General features: G+C 39.1%; 1 protein-coding gene across 1 annotated transcript in view; it reads left to right on the top strand.

The window, feature by feature from the left end:
- The window catches only part of ITGBL1 (integrin, beta-like 1 (with EGF-like repeat domains)), a 236,932-nt gene that overhangs the window by 122,314 nt on the left and 93,500 nt on the right, over nucleotides 1-21,118 (top strand). The window contains exon 6 of the mRNA XM_010831480.1: nucleotides 6,915-7,061. Within this exon, the coding sequence (XP_010829782.1) occupies nucleotides 6,915-7,061 (147 nt within the window). The remainder of the gene's footprint in view (nucleotides 1-6,914; nucleotides 7,062-21,118) is intronic.

Below are 21,118 nucleotides of genomic sequence, written 5' to 3'. Positions count from 1 at the left end.
AAGAGCTACCCTTTTTAATTACGATGATGCAACTGCAAAGACTTCTCTGGCCTGGCCCAGGGGAGCTGGCTCCTGTAGCTTTCCCCTGCAGAAGAATTGCCCTGTTCTGATGATCCCTCGGGCTTGGGAGAATTTCCTGAATGGGCTCACAGAGGTGATGGGGTCGTAGGCTGAGATTTGAACAATAAGACATCAGGCTGTGATTGTGATTTTATTATTCCTTTGTTGAAGTGAGCTGAATGTGGCCAGTTCTCCACAGTCTGCCTCCCACACCTAACATGAGAAATATAAGCAAGAGGAATCTCATTATCAGAGATCCTACGCTGAGAGACACCTGTCAAGTTCGTTCACACACCTCATTCCATTTTATGTTCGCACTGACTCAGACAGGGATACATTATCATCTACGTGTAAGAGGGAATGTTCAAAGAAATTAGCGACTTGACAAGTTCACACCGCCCTTAAATGTCACCTGAAAACAACTTTAGCTGAAGTGCTCATGTCATTTAATCTCCAAATGATGCACAGAAGATGCTTCAATTTTACTTTGTTTTGGTAAGGAAGAGATGTCCTTTGAATGCTTAAAATTCTTATAAAACTAAGCTTCTCTGAACATTGTTTTGATCTGGGGTGGGCATCAATGTCTGGAGTATTTCTTCATGCTTATTAAATCTTTAGAATTCTATATACAATGCTTAGCAAATTACTAGTCTTCACAATTTTCCCAATTGCCCAGAGTTGCACCATGAGAAGGGAGCCATGCAATTGACTATTGAGTGTGGAAGTACCTTAGTGTTAGGAGATAGAATATCCACATCCACCCCAAGGATGTGGATATTCTCTAGTGATTTATGCCAGGCTGGAGTGGAATAAGACTCAGATAAAATGAAGCTTTATTTTTAGCTCCCATTCCAGCCACCCTGAGAGTTTTGAGCTTATTTAAGTCCAAGAGAAATCTCTCATTGGATTATAGTTGGCTCATTTAATTGACCTTCTAATTTTATTTATTTATTCCCACTCTTTCCATTCATGTATTCAATAATGCACTTAAATGTAAATATTTTGTGCCTGATGCATCATGGGTACAGGAGACATGATACAAATTTTAAAATATGATCCCTGCTCCCAAATAAATCAGTTGTATTTATTTGTTCTTTCACTCCTAAAGTGTATTTATCACTTCTTTCACACTTCTTTCACTCCTGTTCACTGATACATGAATTCATCCATATACAAATATGACTCATGTACCCACAAAGATACACACGCATGTTCATGCCTCAAAGAGGATACTCTAGACAAATTTTGAGTGTGACTGAAATGACAAGGGCATGACCAGCCATCCTGAAGTATATCAGCTGCTCTGTTATTCCAGTTCTATGAACTGCTCCCCTGAACTGACTTTCTGATTCTGAAATAACTCCTTTCTTCCTGATGACTGCTTACCAATCTGATCCATTTTGCCAAATTCCCAAATAGGAAAAAATATGCTGCAGTGTGACTTTCCACTTTTTCAGCTTGCTCCTGCCTAGCAAATGATGAAAATATAAGGTTAGTTTTGGCCTGGAGTTCCCTTAGTTTGGAAAGTAGACTCATTTGGTAGAACCATATTATGGGAGGAGACTTGTCTTTGTGGATTAACAAAGAGCTAAGGGAAGAAATGGAAGGAAATGGTTACATACATTCAGTTTACATTGTCTTGAAAGGGAAAAATAATATATTAAATGACAAGTGCTAGTTGGATTGAATTCATTTCCCCCAATGTTTTCTCTCCATGGTCTTCATATTTCCTTGTGAGAAGCAACTTGTAAATATCAGATTCCAGTTCATGAGCATTTTTTGTTCATTTTCAAGGAAAGAAATAGCCTCTGTGGAAGAAGAGCGTTCTGGAATGGATGGAATTACATATGTCCTGGATTGATGTTTCTGAGGTTAGATAGCTTAACACAAAAGAGTGCAATGATCACACACACAAAAAAGCTTTGGTGTCAGCAACCTCTTCTATAATTTCTTGAGAGCCTTTAAAGCTCAGTGTTTTGTTTTTTTAAGTAAGTTTTTTTTTTTTTAAAGAATGTTTTTGGCTGTGCTGGGTCTTTGTCGCTGAGCGGGCTGGGCAGGGACTACTCTCCCTTTGAGTGCGTGGGCTTGTCACCACGAGGTCTTCCCTTATTTCGGAACATGGGCTCTAGGGCGCTCAGACTTCAGTAGATGTGGCGCATGGCCCCAGTAATTGCAGCTTCTGGACTCTAGGATGCATGGGCTTCAGCAGTTGAGGTTCCCAGGCTCTGGAGCACAGGTTCAGCAGTTGCAGTGCACGGGCTTAGTTGCTCCAGAGCTTATGGGTCTTCCTGGACCAGGGATCGAACATGCGTCTCTTGCCCTGGCAGGTGGATTCTTCACCACCGAGCCACTAGGGAAGCCCCTAACGCTCAGCGTTGCCATGATGCTCTTTGATGATGTCTCTTGCTGCCAGCTCCCCACCCTGTGATGCAGTTCTGGCTGTGATCCTGGTTACATGTCAACATTAGACACTGTTGTTTTCCCCTTGTCATGAATGTGTGTGTGTGTGTGTGTATCTAAGGAGTGTTCATAGGTCTTTGAAAGCAGTTCTCTAATGTACATTCCGTGTATTTAATATCTGCGATAAAACAATACATTCTATATCTTTCATCTCTATTTTGTTGATTCCCTTGTCTACAGAGTTTAAAAGAATCTTTGTTAGAATCAATGAAATGAACTTCTGAAGGCCAAATATATGTGGATACATACACACCTAGATTTGACACACTAGCATTGAAACATGATGTTTCAGATCAGGGTGGTAGAATTCACTTCTTCTAGTTCTCTCATTAAGATAAAGTGAGATGGAGCCCAGAAAGGTGAACCAGTGACTCATTTAGATGGAGGACACGGATCTCCTAACTTCTTCACTTTTCCTTTTTTCTCTATTTGTTTTTGAAAGACTCTGATATAGTATGTTATGACAGTCTAAAGGATTTTCATGATAAATAGATCTTATCGTTTCTAAACTTATAAATCAAAAGCAAGCATTTTCATCATCTTCATTTTATCGCTATAAAATTGAGAAACTAGTAACCTCAGAAGAGAAATTGCAATTTCAAGTTTTGATTTCCTGTCTTTTCTGAAAAGCTAAATACCTGCTTCAGAATCTGGTATTGATACCTTGCATTTCTAACTGGTTTCCTAAACCCACTGATGAAATACCATAAAGAATTTTAGTAGAAAAAAGTACAGTTTCCTTTAGAATGGAATCCATAACTTATTTTTGGCTGCATGTGACTTTAAGTTATTGAAGAATATATAACTTTTACAACTGTGAAAGCATAGTTTTGTTTATGTTTTCACTCGTCAAGTTCGTCTCTGGTCAACATTTAGGTTAGCATTACCACTGTCAATACTATTCTTCACGCTGCTAGACTAGAGTTACATTCAAGCCTTTTCTCTATTACTTTTACATTTGCTTCTTTTGTGATATTCATCGGGGTATTGGATTTAGGTATACCTACTTTTCCCCAAACAATGAAACCTTCAGAAACATTCTGTATGCCACTATTTCCTCATTTAAACTGGTTGCCATATACTCACTGACTCTCAGGAATTACTTTCACTGTGAACGTTTTACTCAAGTCATTCATTTTTTTCATAACCCTTCTTCCCCCAGCGTGAACTTGTTCACTGGATGTTGGCTTCTGGTGGCAAAGTGTAGAGGGCACAGCCGTGGATGATTTGAGGAGGCCAGGGCCCATCCTGAACTAGGCAGTGTTCTCCCACTTTGATCCTTTCCTAGTTAGAGGCCAGACCTTTCAGCCCGGCCAGTCGCAGCAATGACAGCATCCCATCAGTTCTTTCCAGTGTGTACACAATCGACCACAGCTGTTTCTGAGAGTGCCTTTTGCTCAGCTGAGGCAGGGGCTGGGTCCAAGCCTGAGGCCACACACAGAAGCTTAAGGATCATCACACATATGGTTTTTGTTTGGAGTTGGCGATGCCTAGAGGTGACGCATAAACTCAGAGTAGTAATCCTTGAGAAGGTCCGTGATGCTGCATTAAATGCACAGGAAATAGAGGTGAAGACCTTATGGACCACGTTTCCTCTAGAACTTGTAGAAATGCTCAGAAATAGCAGAGGGACAGAAAAGTGAAGCCGCATAACATTAGGGGGAGAAGCACAGAGAGTAAGGACTCAGCGAGGCAAATAGAACAAAAACAGAAGGGAGTGGATATGAGGGCAACAAGGGGAAGACTTGCAGAGATTTCTTCTAGGTCTAGTGCATCTGTACGTTTTTTTAACATTTGTTAAAGCACCCACAATTAATCTGACTTCTTAAGATACTAACTAGACCAGATTTTAATTTCAAGAATCTCTATTAATAGTGTCTGTCCATCTTCATGAATTTGTTTTATGCTACTGAAATTTTTTTTTTTTAATGTTGACATGTGAATGAACCTCAGACAGAAAGTAATGGCTATTCTTTTTTTAAAAAATGGTTACTTATTTTAAAATTACTTATTATTAATTTATTGATTTATTAATTTATCATTTATTTGCATTCACTGGCTCTTATTTGCGATGCCTAGGATCTTCGTGGTGGCGTGCTGTAGGATCCTTAGTTGCAACATGTGGGATCTAGTTCCCTGATGAGGAATCCAACCTGGGCCATTGCATTGGGAGCCTGGAGTCTTAGCCACTGACCACCAGGGAAGTGCCTGTAATGGCTGCTCTTAAGCCAACTATGGAACTTCAGAGTATCCTCCCATCAGTCCCCATCTTCTTCCACACAGACTCTGACTTTATTCCACGTGCCAAGGGATCAGGATGCTCACTGCCCATGAATTCCAAGCACCTGCAGTAGTAGGTGGCCTTCTCCTGAGTACTTAGGAATTCCCTGGCCTCCTCACCTACTGGATGCTTTGTTCTAACTTCCACAGCTATTTTAAACTTTCAAGAGGAAAGCTTTTTTTCCCCCCTTTCAATCTAACTGTGTTTTTCAGTTTTATTGTTGAAGTGTCAGCTCGTCTTCCGCAAATGGCAGCATGTCCTGTACTTTGTCCAGCATCCTCCTGGCACATTCAAGTGCCCTACAAATGATGCTGCTTGTCTCCCAGAATTTCAAAGTCACTGGCTCTCATAGAACAGCAGAATTGATTGTACTTTAAATGTTAAAGATTTTTTTTTAAAATCTGTTTTTTATCTATGCATTTGCAATACAGCTCTGTTTGCAAATTTTGCTCTAAAAATTATATGAGGACAGGGAAGATGGGGAGGAACTTTGTAAGCTAGGATAAATGGCTAGAATCTAGGGAACCCAATAACCTCAGAGCTATAAGTGTTAGTAAGTTAAATTTTTATAATAAAAATTCCTGTGTTTGAAGGTCTAAATGATCATAGTCACATGTCGTATGTATCTATTAGTAATCAAAAAATTTTCCTTTAAAATTATGAGCTCTAAGACAAAATGTTAGTATCAATAGCAATTTGTTCCATAGATTCTGTTACATAGCAGGTGCTCAATAAACTTGTTGAATGGAATTTAGTGTAAATGAGAGATTTGGGTTCCATAGTCCCTAATAGCTCATCCTATTTTGACTGTGATTTTATGACTTATTCCATGAAGAAGCCGGTTTATAATGAAAAGCTTCCTGATAGACGGATGCTTCAAACTTGACAGATGGACATCTGCCCACAGACCTCATGAGATACTGATAAAACAGGCCAGTCTTCACTGAAGGCCAGTTTTCATACTCTGTGATATATATTAATATCAATGGACATGAGTTTGAGTAAGCTCTGGGAGTTGATGATGGACAGGGAAGCCTGGCCTGCTGCAGTCCATGTGGTCACAAAGAGTCGGATACGACTAAGCAACTGAACTGAACTGAATACAAAATAGCATGGATTTTTAATCCATTAGCAACATACTTGATTTACTTAAGGAAAGTATGATTCCACTTCCTTTAAAATCCTTCATGCATTTTTGGAGGAATTATTGAAATCTACTTTACTTTGCATTTGTAATAATGAGTTTCAGAACGGTTATGAAGAGTTAGAAAAACTCAGCTAAGTTATTCATTCCTTTCTGTTCCTACTTGGTTAGATGTGTGGGCTCAAATGAATAAAAATAACAATAGCTCATTTTTATGTAGCATTTTAAGATACATTATATACTTCTTGATAAATATGGATAGATAATGCGGTTTAGAATGAAGAACCTAAATGTCAAAGAGGGTGTCATTTGACCAGCTGTATTCTGTAGGGAGCAGGGTCAGGATTTGAACCTACTTATATGATTGATAACCTGGTCTATTTTCTGCTATACCGTATCACCACTTATCACAGTTTTTTGAAGGCTCTGTGTCCATGTGTAAATAAATTAATTTCTTTCCTGACCTCTTTTGTGTGTATGAAATTAGTCTTCAAGGGTTGTGGGTAGTAAAAAGGTCATGAAAATAAAGTCTGGGAGACTCCAGGAGCTGAGACCCTGTTTCAAAAACAAATTGCTTTCCATTTCCTATGGCTCTCCTCCATATGAATTAATCTCCAGACCCATTAAACCCTCCATTTGGGCCCCAGCAGGCTAATTCAATCTCGTGCACTTGGATTTTGAAAGATTCAAGTTGATAGCCCTCCAAACCTGTTTATCTGATCTGGAGTTGTTGCTTTTCTTTACTCTTCACGATCAATCAATACAGCTCGGGTATTTAAGAACGTTGTTGAAAAATGGACTTTTGCCTTAATGTTTTCTATGAGATCCTGAGTTCTTTGTCACACTCACTGTTTGGAAACTAATTCTGACTTCAGTATGTTTTTCTCGTATACATGTGTATGTGTATATATATATAATACATTTTTACATACACTGATATACATGTATACTCTTACTCTCATTGTGAAGGTCACGGGCAGTGTAACTGTGGCAGATGTGACTGCAAAGTAGGCTGGTATGGGAAGAAGTGTGAACACCCACGTTCCTGCCCGCTGTCAACGGAGGAGAGCATCAGAAAGTGCCAGGGAAGTGCCACTCTGCCATGCTCAGGAAGGGGTAAGTGAGGGTCTCAGGCCTTGCCACCCACCACTTCTAACCCTGTGAGTCTAGTGAATTCACTTTACACGTATCTTATTTAAAAGGTAGCTGAGATTCCTGAATGAGGAACAATTTGCCTTTTCAGAATAATGACTCCAGTATCCACGAGTGAAAATACGGAGAACTATAATCTCTCTCTTTCTTCCTCTCTGTCACAACCGCCCCCACACACACTCACTCACTCACTCAGTCTACTTTAGCTCTGAGATTTGTTCAATTTCCATCTAGTTCAATGCTGCATTAAAAGAAGAAAAAAAAAGTTTGAATATTTGCTCAGAGCTTTGTCAATAAAACCATCTAATTGTCCACTGACATTTCTGAAACTTAATAACATCCTACTGAATTGTAGTGTTGGCTTTTGAGAAAGCATCATATAAACAGCTTGGAATAAGCTTTCCTGGTCTTGGATGGCATGTAGCCTCAGGTGTGTTCTTGGTACCAGATCAGTACACACTGGAGGAGAAGGAAGGATTCATCTAGGGGAAAGCTGGTTTCATTGTTTTTGATTTATCAAAATAAGAAATACAATTTCACCTTTCATGCGAAAAATGGCAAAGTTAAGGTGAAATATGCTTTTGGAGGAACTGGTAATTGAAGTTATTACAAATTTTATTCATGAAAAAGGAAAATGAGAAAGATTTCCCTTATATGAATGTTAGATCAGAACCACCACAATATTGTAAAGTAATTAGCCTTCAATTAAATAAATTTAAAAAATTAATTTTATGTTGCAGGGCTTTTTTTTTCTTTTTGAAAAATGAATTTTTGAGATTGAATTCAAGTGTCATAAAATTTGTGCTTATAAAGTATACAACTTAGAGGGGTTTTTTGTTTTACTTTTTACTGTATTCATAGAATTATCTGACCTTCACCACTGACTTGTTCCAGAACATTTTCATCACCACAAAAAGAAACTTGGTACCCCTTCCTGGTCACTCTCCATATTCTCCCCACTCAGCCCCTGGAAACCATTAATCTTCTTCCTGTCTCTGTACTTTTGCCTGATCTGGATATTGCATCTAAATAGGAACTGTGTTCTTTTGCGTCTGGCTTTTCTCACTTAGCTTAATGTTTTCAACTTGTAGTGTGAGTACCTCGTTTTATGGCTGCATAATATTCATCTGTATGGATATACCATGTTTGTTCATCCACCCATCTTTCAATCAACATTTGAGTTGTTTATTCTTTTTGGCCATTATGAATACCGTTCTATGAATATTTATTTACAAGTTTTGTGCAAAGAATTTTTTTTTTTTCATTTCTCTTGGATATCTGCCCATGAGTTGGAATCGCTGTGTCATATGGAGTTCTATGGTTAGGTTCTTGACGTACCGTAACACTGGCTTTAAAGTGACTGTACTATTTTAGTTTTCCTTCAGAAGTGTATGAAGCTTCCAATTTCTCCACATCCCCACTGTTATTTATTATCATATGTCATCTTTTCTCTATTATTATTTTTTTGAGGGGTGGGTAGAAAAGTCTCCAAGATTATTTGTAACATACTGTTTTCCTGTACTCTGGTATTTATCCCTAATGATTATAAGAAAGAGGATAAAATATGGATAGAAGGAATTTTTAATTTCAGAAGCATTTCGGATTTGCCCCATCCTTCACTAATAACCCCAGACAGGAACCACTGTTATATCAGCATTAGTAAAATATTGTGATTCTATTGCTTCAGCAAGCCTATTAAGCTCTTAAAATAACAAAGACTAAAAAATCAGTTTTTCTTGGACTATTGTTATTTATTGCTAAGAATAGCAAGCTATATAATAGAAAAATAAGAAAAGCATATAAAATATCTTAAACATAGAAAATGACTTTAAGTATGTGTGTATATATATATATCTGCCAAAGTTTTCCATTTGTCTTGAATTTTTATATGATGTTAGTGCAAGAGAATTATTTATGGACTTCATATATCAATGTTTAATAAACTCTGACAAACATATTTGTCTCCTACCTTTATGAATAATCTTTATTTAGTTCCTATTTTTCAGGACTAGAGTATATTTAAAGTTTATTGTACCAAAAAGGTGTTAATATGTAGAGAATTATACTTTTTATTTTTTTTGAAATTCATTCAAGCCTTTTGATGCTCTTTACCAATTGTAAGCTTCTCTAGTTTCCTCACAAGGAAACAGAGATATTGATGAGTGAAGAGGTTTTCCAGGGAACTGTAACAAAATGTAAGAATTTTGAGAATGAAGACCAAGGATTTATGACAGGCAGGCCAGTGCTCGGACCAATGGTCAGAGACTTCGTTTTTCATAGGGCTACATCTGCAAACTCATGAGCACTGGAGGTTTTAAAGCAAATGGCCAAGATGGAAACTTCCAAAGGATTAGTTTTGCGGTTTATGAATGACAACTGCAGCTGTGGTTACATGAGTGAAGAAAGCAATTACAAGGCCCATCGGTTCTCCAGCCGGAGAGCCTCAGCAGCTCACCAGCTGGGGCCAAGGGGGAAAAAAAAAAGCAATTCTCCTGGTAGAATTAAATTAGATTACTTGCTTGTGTCAGTGATGACTATGTGTGATCATTATGTCTTAAAGGCAGGGGAATAATTTAGAGGATGTCTTAAATTCTTGGTTAATCCTGTAATTCCTTGATTTCTATCCCTTCGTTTAGTTAGATGATTCTCCTGGAGCCAGTGTGGATATCCAGTGATTCATCCTAATTTCTGCTCCTGGGGTTGGGGGATGGGGTGCAACTTCCTCGATTCTCCTATCAGTGTTCCGCTCCAAGGGCAAAAGAGTCGGACGTGACTGAGCACACAGACACGGGCAATGTCTACACATTGGTTTTCAACTCTTCTTGGTTAAAAATACACTTTTATTGTTATTGAGGTTCTCCTGGGTACGTGGTCTGGCTTTGGCCAGAAAATATGAGCAAAAGGGATGTTATCACTTCCAAGTGGAGGATGCGGAGGCAGTGAGAGATTGTTGTGCTGTCGTGTTCCCTGGCATGGGGATTTGCAGTGTTTAAGATGGTAGCTGATCTAAATAAGGGGATGTCTGCTGACCCACCAAAGGTCTATAACACAAGTGAGAAATAAACCTTTGTTGTTTCAAGTGGCTGAGACGTTGGGGTTGTTTGTTATGGCCACAGAACTCCTGATCATACTCTCTTCTGCATGCAGAATTAGGGAACACAGCCAAAGCAACACAACCAAGCTAGCAAATGCAGCAAAAATCACGCTTAAATCCAAAGAGGTAGGTATAAAAAAGTTGAGGTTTATTATTGTATATATATTGAATGTATCATATCAGCATGGGTATCTAAATCAGCATAAATAGGGACTTCAATGGCAGTCCAGTGGTTAGAAATCCATGCTTCTGCTGCAAGAGACATGGGTTCAATCTCTGGTTGGGGAACTAAGACGCCATATGCTCCATGATATGGCAAAATCAAACTAAATATATGTATATTTTATAAGTGATATATTTATATTATTCTGTTAATATCAGTAGCATTTATGGGCACAATAAAATGCTAAGAGCATTAAATGCATTACCTTTTTTAATATTCCCAAAACACAATGAGGTAGGAAGAAATATAATTCTTCTACTTTTCACAAAAGAAGAAACTGGAACAATCTGTCATCTTACCTGGTAGGTGCAGGAGGTACAAGTTTTCATAGAAATTTTAATCCAGGCCCTTCAATGCAAGAGCTGTCATTTAAGATAATTTACTAACATTCTAATTTGTTAATGTGTTCTTATAACAATTTTCTGAACAACTTGCAGTGAATATATTTTTGTATTATAAGTATTCTTCTGCAAAATTATTGATATGGCTACATAGCATTCCATAATATGGTTGTATCCATAGCAAAATAATTTAATCAACCCTCTTTTATTAGAAATCTAAATTGTCTCTTATTTTATTCAAGTGCAAATGTCATACTTTATACTCTTATAGAAGAACATTTGCATAAACCCTAAGTATTATTCTTAGCTGTGGATTTGTTGTTGTTCAGTGGCTCAGTCATATCTGACTCTTTGCAATCCTATGGACAGCAGCAGGCCAGATTCCTGTCCTCCACTATCTCCCGGAGCTTTCTCAAACTCATATCCTTTGAGTCCATGATGCTATCTAACCATCTCATCCTCTGCTGCCCTCTTCTCCTTTTGCCTTCAATCTTTCCCAGATCCAGGGTCTTTTCCAGTAATTTGGCTCTCTGCATCAGGTGGCCAAAATATTGGAGTTTCAGCTTCAGCATCATTCCTTTCAATGTATATTCAGAGTTGATTTCCTTTAGGATTGACTGGTTAGATCTTGCTGTCCAGGGGACTCTTGAGAGTCTTCTCCAGCATCACAGTTGAAAAGCATCAGTTCTTTGGCTCTCAGCCTTCTTTATGGTCCAACTGTCACACCCATCCATACACAACTACTGGAAAAGCCATAGCTTTGACTCTGTGGACCTATTCAGCAAAGTGATTTTTCTGCTTTTTAATATGCCGTCTAGGTTTGTCACAGCTTTCCTTCCAAGGAGCAAGGATCTTTTAACTTCATAGCTGTAGTCACTGTCCGCAGTGGTTTTGGAGCCCAAGAAAATAAAATAGGTCACTGATTCCGCTTTTTCCCTTTCTATTTGCCATGAAGTGATGGGACTAGATACCGTGATCTTTGTTTTTCAAATGTTGAGTTTCAAGCCAGCTTTTCACTCTCCTCTTTCACCTTCTTCAATGGACTCTTTAGTTCCTCTTCACTTTCTGCCATTACAATGGTATCATCTGCATGTCTGAGGTTGTTGATATTTCTCTCAGCAGTCTTGATTCCAGCTTGTGATTCATCTAGCCCAGCATTTCTCATGATGTTCTTTGTATATAAGTTAAATAAGCAGGGTGACAATTTACAGTCTTGTCTTACTCCTTTCCTGATTTGGAACCAGTCCATTGTTCCGTGTCTGGTTCTACCTGTTGCTTCTTTGATCCACATATACAGGTTTCTCAGGAGACAGGTAAGGTGGTCAGGTATTCCCATATCTTTAAGAATTTTCCACAGTTTGTTGTGATCAACACAGTCAAAGGCTTTAGCATAGTCAATGAAGAAGAAGTAGATGTTTTTGTAGAATTTTCTAGCTTTCTCCATGTTCCAAGCAGTGCTGGCAATTTGATCTCTGATTCCGCTGCCTTTTTAAAAGCCAGCTTGTACATCTGGAAGTTCTTGGTTCACAGTACTACTGAAGCTTAGCTTGAAGGATTTTGAGCATAACCTTGCTAGAATGTGAAATGAGTGCAATTGTATGGTAGTCTGAACGTTCCTTGGTGTTGCCCTTCTTTGAGATTGGAATGAATACTGACCTTTTCCAGTCCTGTGACTACTGTTGAGTTTTCCAAATTTGCTGACATATTGAGTGCAACATTTTAACAGCATCATATTTTAGGATTTAAAATAGCTCAGCTGGAGTTCTGTCACCTGCACTAGCTTTGTTCATAATAAGGCTTCCTCAGGCCCACTTGACTTCATACTCCAGGATGTCCGACTTTAGGTGAGTAGCCATACCATTGTGATTCCAGGTCGTTAAGACCTGTTTTGTATAGTTCTTCTGTGTATTCTTGCCACCTTTTCTTAATCTCTTCTGCTTGCTTTCCTTGTGGTTCAGCTGGTAAAGAATCCACCTGCAATGTGGGAGACCTGGGTTTGATCCCTAGGTTGGGAAGATCTCCTGGAGAAGGGTACAGCTACCCACTCGAGTGTTCTGGCTTGGAGAATTCCATGGACTATACAGTCCATGGGGTCTCAAAGAGTTGGATATGACTGAGCCACTTTCATTTTCACTTTTTCTGTTAGGTCCTTACCATTTCTGAGCTTATCATGCCCATTCAAGGGCATGAAATATACCCTTGAAACCTCCAATTTTCTTGAAGAGATCTCTAGTCTTTCCCATTCTATTGTTTTCCTCTATTTCTTTGCACTGTTCTTTTAAGATGGCCTTCTTATCTCTCCTTCCTATTCTCTGGAACTCACTTGGGTGTATCTTTCCCTTTTTGCTTCCCTTCTTCCTCATCTTTTTGTAAGGCCTCCTCAGACAACCACTTTGTTTTCTTGCATTTCTTTTTCTTGGAGGTGGTGTTGGTCACTGACTCCTGTACAGTGTTATAGATCTCTGTCCATAGTTCTTCAGGTACTCTATCAGATCTGATCTCTTGAATCTATTTATCACTTCCACTTTTTAATCATAAGGTATTTGATTTAGGTCATGCCTGAATGGTCTAGTGATTTTCCTTACTTTTTTCAATTTAAGCCTGAATTTTGCAATAAGGAGCTCATGATTGAAGCCACAGTCAACTCTAGGCTTTGTTTTTGCTGAAAGTATAGAACTTCTCCATCTTCAACTGCAAAGAATACAATCAGTCTGATTTTTATATCACCCATCTGCTGATGTCCATGTGTAGAGTCATCTCCTGGGTTGTTGGAAAAAGATGTTTGTAATGACGACCATGTTCTCTTGACGGAACTATGTTAGCCTCTGCCCTGCTTCATTTTGTACTCTAAGGCCCAAACTTGCCTGTTATTCTGAGTATCTCTTGACTTCCTACTTTTGCATTCCAATCCCCTATGATGCAAAGTACATCTTTTGAAACAAACCGAGATCATTCTGTCATTTTTGAAACTGCACCCAAGTACTGCATTTCAGATTCTTCTGTTGACTTTGAGGACTACTCCATTTCTTCTAAGGGATTCTTGCCCACAGTAGTAAATATAATGGTCATCTGAATCAAATCTGCCCGTTCCTGTCCATTTTAGCTCATTGATTCCTAAGATGTCAATGTTCAACCTTGCCATCTCCTGCTTGATCACATCCAATTTGCCTTGATTAATGGACCTAACATTCCAGACTTTTAGGCAATATCATTCTTTATAGATGGAACTTTACTTTCACCACCAGACATATACATAACTGAGTGTTGCTTCTGCTTTGGCCCAGCCTCTTCATTCTTTCTGGAGCTATTATTGCCTTCTGCTCTTCCACAGTAGCATATTGGACACCTTCTGACCTGGAGGGCTGAACTTCTGCTTTCATATCTTTTGCCTTTTCATACTGTTCATGGGATTCTCGAGGCAAGAATACTGGTGTGGGTTCCATTTCATCCTCCAGTGGGCCATAGAACTCGTCAGTATGACTGGTCCATCTTGGGTGACCCTGCATGGTGTGGCTCATAGATTCCTTGAGTTACACAGCCCACTTCGTCATGACAAGGCTGTGATCCATGAAGGAGCGGATGTGGATTGAAAACATTTAAATGCATAAAAATATAACTTCTTAATAAATGTTCCCAAACAATTTATATTCTCTAGAATAATTGTATCGGGGTGGAAGAGGGTTTCCCTCCGCCTACCAGTAGTGACAGTTTAAATAATTCGCTTTCCATGGGGTGGTTTCTGTTTGTGTTGAAACTTTTACCATTTATCAAACTCCTTTCACTGACTTCTGTAATCATCAAAACGAACAGTTTATCTGCAGGCATTAGTGCTCAGCAGCTTGTGTTTGCAGCGTTTGCCCTCTTTGGTCATCATCCGTCCTGTGTCTAAGTCGTTGTTTTGTTTGGTGCCGCAGTCCCATGTTTGTTGTCTGTCCCCTGCTCCCCTTGGGTTTCTTTGATCAGACTTGTTCTAAGAGAGATTGCACGTGTTTTGGCCCTTCAACACACATACCCATACACCCCCACAAGGGGAGGCGTGAGGTGGGAGGAGAATGACAAATGGAAGCTAATTATTGAATATCATAGCTTCTAGAAAATAGGAACTGTGTCCTCATTTTTATCAATTAGTATGCCTTAATTAATGAATTAAGCAAGTTGGTTCAGTTTCCTCACCTAGGAACATAATTTGAAAGAAGGATAGCATGCCAAATTTGCACCATGTGGAGATTTTTCAATTTAAATTATCATTTATCTCTTTTTATTGGCAAAGCACACCTTTTCTCGTTTTGATCAACCAGAGAAGCTTTTTGTGATGCATGCATTTTTTTTAACCTGTGGTTTTTTACTCTACTTAATTATTTTATAACTGCCATTTTTCTTATTTATATATAGAGAGATACAATTGTTATTTGAAATAGAAAAAAAATTTTGTTTTAAGTCCTCTAAAAAATTATTGTCAATTTTTGTGGGTAGGAGGGTCTTTTAATTTTTTAATAAAATTTTTATCAGCTTTATTGAGATATTGATGTAAAAAAAGAAAACAAAAAATTGCACACATTTAATGTATATAATTTGATTAGTTTGGACGTGTGCGTATACCTGTGATGCCATCAGCACAGTCAGGGTGATACACAGATCTGTTACATGTCCCTGTGTCCTTTTCCTGTGTGTGTGTATGTAGTAATGCTTAGCACAAGCAAACATTGACTATCTAACATAGTCAAACTAACAGAAGCAGAAAATAGAATGGTGGTCACCAGTGGACCGGGGAGGAGGAAAGGGGGGAGGTTTTTTCCAGTGGGTATAAGTTTTTTTTATACAAGGTAAATAAGGTCTGGAGATCTCCTATACAACATAGAGTGGATAGCTAACAATTTTAACTTTTTTGTGTGGTTTTGTGAACTGAAAAAAATTGTTAAGAGGATAGTTCTCCAAACATTTTAAGTACTGCCCCACCTACTGTGATTTTGATTGTATTTTTAAAATTCCCAGAGGCTTAATTAGATATCTTATTGTTAGTGAAGTGGGAAATGTATAGACAAGAGAACCCAGTATTTCCTTTGAGTAGTACTTTGAGTACACTTTGTCGACAAAGGTCTGTAGAGTCAAAGCTATGGTTTTTCCAGTAGTTATGTATGGATGTGAGAGTTGGATCATAAAGAAGGCTGAGGGCCGAAAAACCAATGCTTCCAAATTGTGATGCTGGAGAAGACTTTTGTGAGTCCCTTGGATAACAAGGACTGTTATCCAATCAATCCTAAAGGAAATCAACTCTGAATACTCATTCGAAGGACTGATACTGAAGTTGAAACTTTGGTCACCTGATACGAAGAGCCGACTTACTGGAAAAGGCCCTGATTCTAGGAAAGACTGAAGGCAAAGGAGAAGGGGGCAGCAGGAATGAGATGGTTAGAGACGAACAAGATGGCAGAGGAGTAGGTGAACGTGGAGGACATCTCTCTCTACGAGTACATCAGGAATACACCTTCAGACACAGAAGTGCGTTCAGAATGCCAGCTGAGAGTGGGCAGGAGTACCTGACCACTGGAAAAGAATATATAGAACCACGTAAAACTCGGTAGGCCGAAGGAACTAGGGGCGAATCAGGAGTGTTAGGACTGGACCCGCCCTCAGCAGGTGGGGGCACTGAAGCAGGGGTCCAATCCCCACCTCGGGGCAATTGTTTGGGTCAGAGGAGATGCTTAGATAGCATCACTGACGCAATGGGCGTGGATTTGAGCAAACTCCAGAAGTTAGTGGAGGACGGGGGATCCTGGTGTGCTGTAGTCCACGGGGCTGAAAAGAGCTGGACGTGACTTAGGGACTTAACAACAGCAACAACTTTGAGAAGGAGAGTGGAATTCAGATTTTCTCTTTACTAAGTATTCCGTTTGATCGATCCCCTGCGTCTGTCAGAGCTTGGGAACTCTGGAACAGTCATACACTGAATTATGACCTTTCAGACGTAGTTGCTGAGCACCCCAGCCAAAGAAGATGCAGAAATGATCCTGTCAGATAAGCTTCTTTACTCTTCCTTTTCCAAAAGGAATCATCCTACTTTCAGTGATGCACCAAATGGGGATAATATCAGTGAATTGGGAAATCATGCCAGAAGCAGAAGTCTATATTTTGTCCTATTTATAGACATTAAATGATGAGACATCAGTCTTTGGATCCCCAGGGTGTCTCCCACGGATCTCTGAGCACACCTTAAATTTTCAGTGTCTCTTTTATGGCTTTTAAGTGTTCTCTAAAATCATGGAATGACCCAGAGTAGAAAAATAGTATCTAGGAAGAGAAAAAGCCTCTTTGTTATTTGCTTCCTTTGTACTCAGAAAATACGTATTAGAATGTCTTAAACTGTAGAACATTTCACAAAACCTCGACAATGTGAATGCTATTTATTATGACTTTGTTAGGGCTGCCAGGGTGGCACAGTGGCAAAGAATCCACCTGCTGATGCAGGAGCCGCAAGAGACACGGGTTCGATCCCTGGATCGGGAGGATCCTCTGGACGTATTCTTGCCTGGGAAATCCCATAGACAGAGAAGCCTGGTGGGCTACAGTCCATGGGGTCACAAAGAGTTGGATCTGACTATATGTGCATGCATATACACACAACTTATTTAAAAAATAATATGGGGAGAAAAAGATTGGGACCATGGAAGAACGAAATATAGCGCCTCCATCACTCTTCACGGTTTCATGATGTGCTGGGACATTTTCTACCCTCATGAGGGACCGAAGGTGCACGTGCCTGTACAGCTGCAGACTGGTGTTTTTCTGGCCCGTCCGTATTAAATCTGATATTTAATCTCTCGATTCTATGAAGAAGCAGCGTTTACTAAACTACAGGCATAATTTGTGTACATTGAAGGAAATTGCTAAATATAATGGAAGCAAGCCAAGAAAAGAAGATCTCATGTAAGATGACTCGGTAGGAATTCTCCTTTCCAGCAGGCAAATAATTATCTCTGTTCCTCTTCTTTATTTCACTGTGCCTTTCCTCTTGCTATTTTAATATTCAGCAGAGCAGAAAGGAAAAAAAAATTCAGAAGCTGAATTTAGTAAATTTTGTCTAATCTTTTAAAAAAGATGGTACAAAGTAACTCAATGGAAAATAATAAATGTAATGTTTTTTTCAGATAACCTGAGGATTTTCTGATCCATAGTCCAGAAAACTGTATCACTCCCCAGACAAAGTGAATATTTTGTGTGTGTGTTCCAGTCAGCGATCTTGCTTAAATGGTTTGTCTCCAGCAACAGAACATTTTGTGTCAAAGATAGAAATCAATCCAAATAAATGGACAATTTTTATTACATTTTGCATAACTTTTATGGAGTAAATTGAAAACTGGCAAAATTTTCTGGCTAAGAAAGTTCCCAGTAAAGACTGCAACAAATATTGTCAAAATCTATTTGAAATGAAAATAGAATATTGGGCATGAATTCAATCCTGATTTCTCTAAGTGACCTTAAAATGAAATGTGTGACAACCATGACAGTTTTGTTACTATAATTATTTATTTCTATTAAAACATTAAGCCCACTGTGTAGGATATAGTGTGGGGCTCTAATGGTTATCTACCTGCTTTTATTCAACATAAACAAGCAAACCAGATACATTTCATGGGGAACAGTCTCTTCTGGTTATCAGCAGTAATCTTCACAGAACTACACATTCTATACACTTTGTTTTTAATAGAAAAATCCATGAGGCAGAGTATCATTATCATGTCTAGATTTTAGGGTCATGTAGATGATCAAAACTCTATAATTCCTTTCTTGGATACATAAGATGTCATTAAAAATTATATGGCTTGTCGTTATGTTAAATGTCCATGATAGATACATACGCAAATATTATATTGTTCAGTTGCTCAGTCGCGTGACTCTTTGCAACCCATGGACTGCAGCACACTAGGTTTCCCTGTTCTTCACCATCTCCTGGGGCTTACTCAAACTCATGTCCGTTGAGTCGTTGATGCCATCCAACCATCTCGTCCTCTTCTCCTCCTGCCTTCAGTCTTTCCCAGCATCAGGGTCTTTTCCAATGTGTTGTCTCTTCACATGCAAATATTATATTCAACAGAAAGTAGTATGTTCAAGGTATAACCATACTAGAGCATATTGACATCTTATGCATCATATTTTCATTAGTGATGTTGCTTATCAAATTTAATAAATCTAATATTCATTGATCATTTTACCAGGTATAGGGCTTCCCCCCTGCCCCCGATGGCTCAGGGGTAAAGAATCACCTGCAGTGAAGGAGATGCAGGTTCGATCCTCAGGTAGGGATGATCCCCTGAAGGAGGAAATGGCAACCCATTCCAGGATTCTTGCCTGGAGAATCCCACAGTCAGAGCAGCTGGTGGGTTACAGTCCATGAGGTCGCAAAGAGTCGGACATGACTGAGCACACACACACTTCAATGTTGCCATAGAAATGCTGGGTTAACCTTCCTCAGTGCCTACTGCAATGCATCCTTGCTAAAATACTAAGTTAAATGTAACTAAAGTGACCAAGATATAGCCTTCTTATACCTGAGGCAAGTATGTTAGCATCCTTTCATGTGGTTTCCTCTTTCCTTTGCCTCCAATCATGTTTACTTATCTAATGGAATAGGGGAAGACACAATTCTACAGTGACTGTTTTATTAAGAGGCATTCATATTAGCAAAGCAGTGAAATAACAACAGTTTAGTGGTTGGACTGGTATTTTGAGGGCCCCATTGTCTATACTGGGTATATGTACATATACCTGCCTATTTTAAATGGCAAAAGGACACAGCATTGCAGCGAGGCAAGGAAGTGGGCTTATGTGTTTGGGCTGAAAGACTCTAGACTGAATCTGGGTTCTCACTGGGGCTACCTTACTGGTGACTTTGAACTTCACTGCTCCAGGCTGCTTTTCCTCTCCTTCACTTCTGTCTGCAGCAAGTGCCCTTGATTCTATATTCTGACTCATTTGGATCCTTAGATTCTACGTGCTCTCATGGGTCCCATGGGTTTCATTTATGACTCACCTTCCTCACAGACTTTCTCTGGTTTTGCATCACTAACCTGACAGCTGAGTACTCTTCAGAAGAATCAGGTGACTCGCTATGCTGTTTTCTAGACTCTGCTTTCTCCCAAGTGACTGCTTTGGATACAGACTCATATTCTTCAGTTAAGACGTCCTTTCATTTGGACTGCAACAGTTAAGATGGATGAGATTTTGGCTCTTCATAAATATTTATTTCTCATGTGATGCCTTTTATTTGGATAAAGGAAGAAAGACAAGATTCTTTGGCTTCCTATTTAAGTTTCTAAATAGTCTTGGCCTCTTTGCTGCTCAAAATATCCATGCCATGTGGATGTTGTAAATAGCACCAAATGGTCTGGCATAGCACTGTCATGAGCTGCTTAAAGTTTGAATGATCCCAAGAATGAAACTGTAGATATTTGAGGTCACATGTAACGTTCTTTACAAGGACATCAAATCATTTTCCAACGTTTCTTTCTCTGGAGTTTTTCCTGTGGCCCTATATTGCACAATAGTTCACTGAAGGAGCTTAAAAGAAATGTAAAAAAAAAATTGTCAGCAGATAATGGAGTCTACAGTGACTAGAAAGTTCTCTTACACAGCTTCACTTGATGAATTTGCTAGAAGTTTGCATATCATGAATTATATGGAGCTATAGCCACAATGGTTTGCCTTGGAAATGAACAGAGATCATTCTGTCATTTTTGAGATTGCATCCAAGTACTGCATTTCGGACTCTTATGTTGACCATGATGGCTACTCCATTTCTTCTGAGGGATTCCTGCCCACAGTAGTAGATATAATGGTCATTGGAGTTAAATTCACCCATTCCAGTCCATTTCAGTTTGCTGATTCCTGGAATGTCGACATTCCCTCTTGCCATCTCTTGTTTGACCACTTCCAATTTGCCTTGATTCATGGATCTGACATTCCAGGTTCCTATGCAATATTGCTCTTTACAGCATCGGACCTTGCTTCTATCACCAGTCACATCCACAGCTGGGTGTTGTTTTTACTTTGGCTCCATCCCTTCCTTTTTTCTGGAGTCATTTCTCCACTGATCTCCAGTAGCATATTGGGCACCTACTGACCTGGGGAGTTCCTCTTTCAGTATCCTATCATTTTGCCTTTTCATACTGTTCATGGGGTTCTCAAGGCAAGAATACTGAAGTGGTTTGCCATTCCCTTCTCCAGTGGACCACATTCTGTCAGCATTGTCACCCTGCTTAAACTTATATGCAGAGCACATCATGAGAAATGCTGGACTGGAAGAAACACAAGCTGAAATCAAGATTGCCGGGAGAAATATCAATAACCTCAGATATGCAGATGACAC

The sequence above is a fragment of the Bison bison genome, unplaced genomic scaffold (assembly GCF_000754665.1).
Source record: "Bison bison bison isolate TAMUID 2011002044 unplaced genomic scaffold, Bison_UMD1.0 scf7180017864527, whole genome shotgun sequence".
In the NCBI taxonomy this organism is placed as follows: Eukaryota; Metazoa; Chordata; class Mammalia; order Artiodactyla; family Bovidae; genus Bison; species Bison bison.
Note: the sequence above shows the minus strand (reverse complement) of the source record. Positions and strands in the feature narration are given on the sequence as shown.